Source organism: Tarenaya hassleriana, unplaced genomic scaffold (assembly GCF_000463585.1).
Source record: "Tarenaya hassleriana unplaced genomic scaffold, ASM46358v1 Cleome1310, whole genome shotgun sequence".
In the NCBI taxonomy this organism is placed as follows: Eukaryota; Viridiplantae; Streptophyta; class Magnoliopsida; order Brassicales; family Cleomaceae; genus Tarenaya; species Tarenaya hassleriana.
The window spans coordinates 1-2,928 of record NW_010963607.1 but is presented as its reverse complement, the minus strand read 5'-3'; the positions used below and the strand labels follow the sequence as shown (position 1 = coordinate 2,928).

At 35.8% G+C, this 2,928-nt stretch overlaps 1 protein-coding gene across 1 annotated transcript; it reads left to right on the top strand.

Moving 5' to 3' along the window:
• Window positions 1-1,460: 1,460 nt before the first annotated feature.
• On the top strand, window positions 1,461-2,922 carry LOC104807907 (serine carboxypeptidase-like 29; the record flags this gene model as incomplete). The annotated part of the gene is made up of 5 exons (XM_010533349.2): window positions 1,461-1,881; window positions 2,273-2,380; window positions 2,471-2,566; window positions 2,665-2,757; window positions 2,876-2,922. Coding segments are annotated over exons 1-5 (612 nt in total), but the record flags the coding sequence as incomplete, so codon positions are not given.
• Between the last annotated feature and the right edge of the window lie 6 nt (window positions 2,923-2,928).

The window sequence follows — 2,928 nt, the reverse complement described above, 5'->3', positions numbered from 1 at the left end:
TATATATCAAGATCTAAATATTTTCGTTGGCTAAGTTGAATTCATAATCTACTTGTAAAATGCAAAATCGATTTCTGAGAGATCTAACTAAACATTTGAATAAAAAATTGTTCTGAGTCAACAAGCCCTGTTGAAATTTGGATGGTCGGTGTTCGATTCACGTGGATCATTTTATTTAATTTTCTTAATTAAAATATTAAATTATATTGGAGAATGTGAAAAATGTTGGGAACAAAGCTTCGGGCCAAGATTTGTGGTCCAAGACACTTGCAATTTGCTTCAGCTGCAGGTTTACGCATTCATGATTCATCGGATGAGTCCCAACGCAAACGCCCGCGTTCAGCCGCGTCTCATAACGTCGCGCCTAAAACCTTGTTGAGTTAAAGATCCTTTTAAGTTTGTTACATCTCGCGTTTGGGAAATAAACGCGTTTGAAGCCAACCACTCTTATATATATTCTTTGCCTATCCAAATATTTAAGTTTAGAAATACAGATTTTCTGATGAATTCGCGGAGTGTAACCGTAAGAATAAATAAAAAAATTATGTTAAAAACTCCATGTAAAATAAAATATCTTAAAAGATAGAATATGTATAAAAGAAGGACAAAATAATTATGGAAAAACATGAGAATAATATATATATATATATGTATTATAATTTTTCTAATAAACTATATTTATAATTTTTGGAAATCATTCTTTCTTTTTCCATCAAATGAAAATATCAAAGATATATACACACACACGTACGTATGTCAACTACATTTAGATATAAGAAAAAAAAATAAAGAATGAATTTGAAAATTTCGAGAATTACCAAATACAAAATTATTATTACTTTTCTTCGCGTTAAATGAAAATATAGAAGATAGAAACACGTGTATATTGTCATATCAATTATATATAAGATAAAAAAAAAATTAGAAACTTTTTGTAAAATTCCAAAATACAGAATCGAATATATATATATGTCTTCGACAAAAAATAAATTTATAATAATGGAATTCGTTCTTTATTTTTCTATACAAAAAATACCAATGATAGAAAAGAGTTATTATCATATCAATTATATATAGAAGATTTGGAAATGACAAAATAATATAATCTTTGAAATTAGAAACAGTTCTATATTTTGTCATAAAGTTAAAGTGTGTGTATATATATGCATATATATTATCATATCAACTATATTTAGATGATAAGAACTTTAAAAAAAAAAGAAAAAAGAATATTCAATAAGAACACTGTATTAAATGTCTCCTTCCGTGAAAGAACTACGTATAATGATTTGGGTTGTGGTCCTTGTGGATATTATGGGTAAACCGTAAACACTAAACAGCAGTTTTTATTTCCCAAAACCTGCGTCTGCGTTTGCACAAAAAGACAAACACGGCCTTAGATTATTTGTCCCATTCGACGGTTCGACTTAACCGCGTTTCGCGGCAAAAAACCGAAACAAAACGCTAATGAGTGGAACAGAAGCATCTATCTCTCTCTGGGCATATGATTATCGTGCTTGCTCAGCTTCTGCGTCACCCCACATGTCCTAATCCACTCCTTTAAAATCGCAGGAAACATTGTCTCCATTGTTGCAGTAGTGGGTGGGTCAATCATGGGGAAAACCAGAGCGACCTGTTTTCTTCCCGCCCTAATCTTCTTTACCCTCTTGGCGAATGCTCATCTGGGTAACTGCGCCTTGTCGTCCCGACAAGAACAGGACAGGGTTTCGAAATTGCCGGGTCAGGGTTTCAATGTTAGCTTCGCTCACTATTCTGGGTACGTCACTGTCCATGAGAAATCGGGAAGAGCTCTGTTCTACTGGTTCTTCGAAGCTGTTGAGGATCCTGATTCCAAGCCTCTTCTTCTCTGGCTCAATGGAGGTTTGCAGAGAAAAACCCTAACTTTATCACATTTCTGCCTTATCCTTTTGCCGATGAATCCATGAATCTATCACGTTGACTTAACCCCACCAGGTGGGGACTCGAACTTGGTTGGTCCTTCACGATTCTATTTATGGAAAAAGCAACAATCTTTAGTGGCTACTTTTTGTTACTGTTCAGTGGATTCTACTATATTTGCTTGATTCCTGTCCGTTGTTGCTTTATTGAATATTCTCACGTGTGACGGCTCCTTTATCCTTTTAGATTCACCATAACTATGGAAAACTGTGTTCTTATTCCTTGGAGACCTAAGAAACGAATGAATATCCCGTTACTCCTTGAATCTGATAGCATTCGATCCCTGAGTTAACGTCGAATTATGCCTCTTTAGGACCGGGATGTTCATCCATTGGGTATGGCCTAGCAGAAGAGATAGGGCCGTTTCACATTAAACCAGATGGGAAGACCCTCTACCTTAACCCATATTCTTGGAACCAAGGTAAGAAGCGAGCTACTGTGTTCTGTATACTATTGTTGTTGCGATTGTGCTTCAGAATCTAAGAGCTTGCTCGTGTCTTGTCTTCTGCAGTTGCCAACGTTCTGTTCCTTGACATGCCTGTGGGAGTTGGATTTTCGTACTCAAACACTTCCTCTGATTTGCTCACCAATGGTGATAAGAGGACCGGTAATGTTTTCCAGTGTCCTTGGTTAATCAAACTGCGTTAGAATGAGATCCGCGTTCTGTGTTTCGGCGTTTTAGCTGTGACAATTGCGAATTTGCAGCCCAAGATTCTCTGAAATTTCTGCTGAAATGGTTAGATCGCTTTCCCAAGTACAAAGAGAGAGACTTTTATATAGCTGGGGAGAGCTATGGAGGTAAAACTTTTTTGTCACTGTGACTTGCTTGTTCGTTTCACTTACAGTGGTGAGAGATTTATATATATATATATATATATATGTGTGTGTGTGTATATATCTATCTATCTTGTGTCAGGGCATTATATTCCTCAGCTAAGTCAAGCCGTTGTAAGACACAACCAAGCTTCT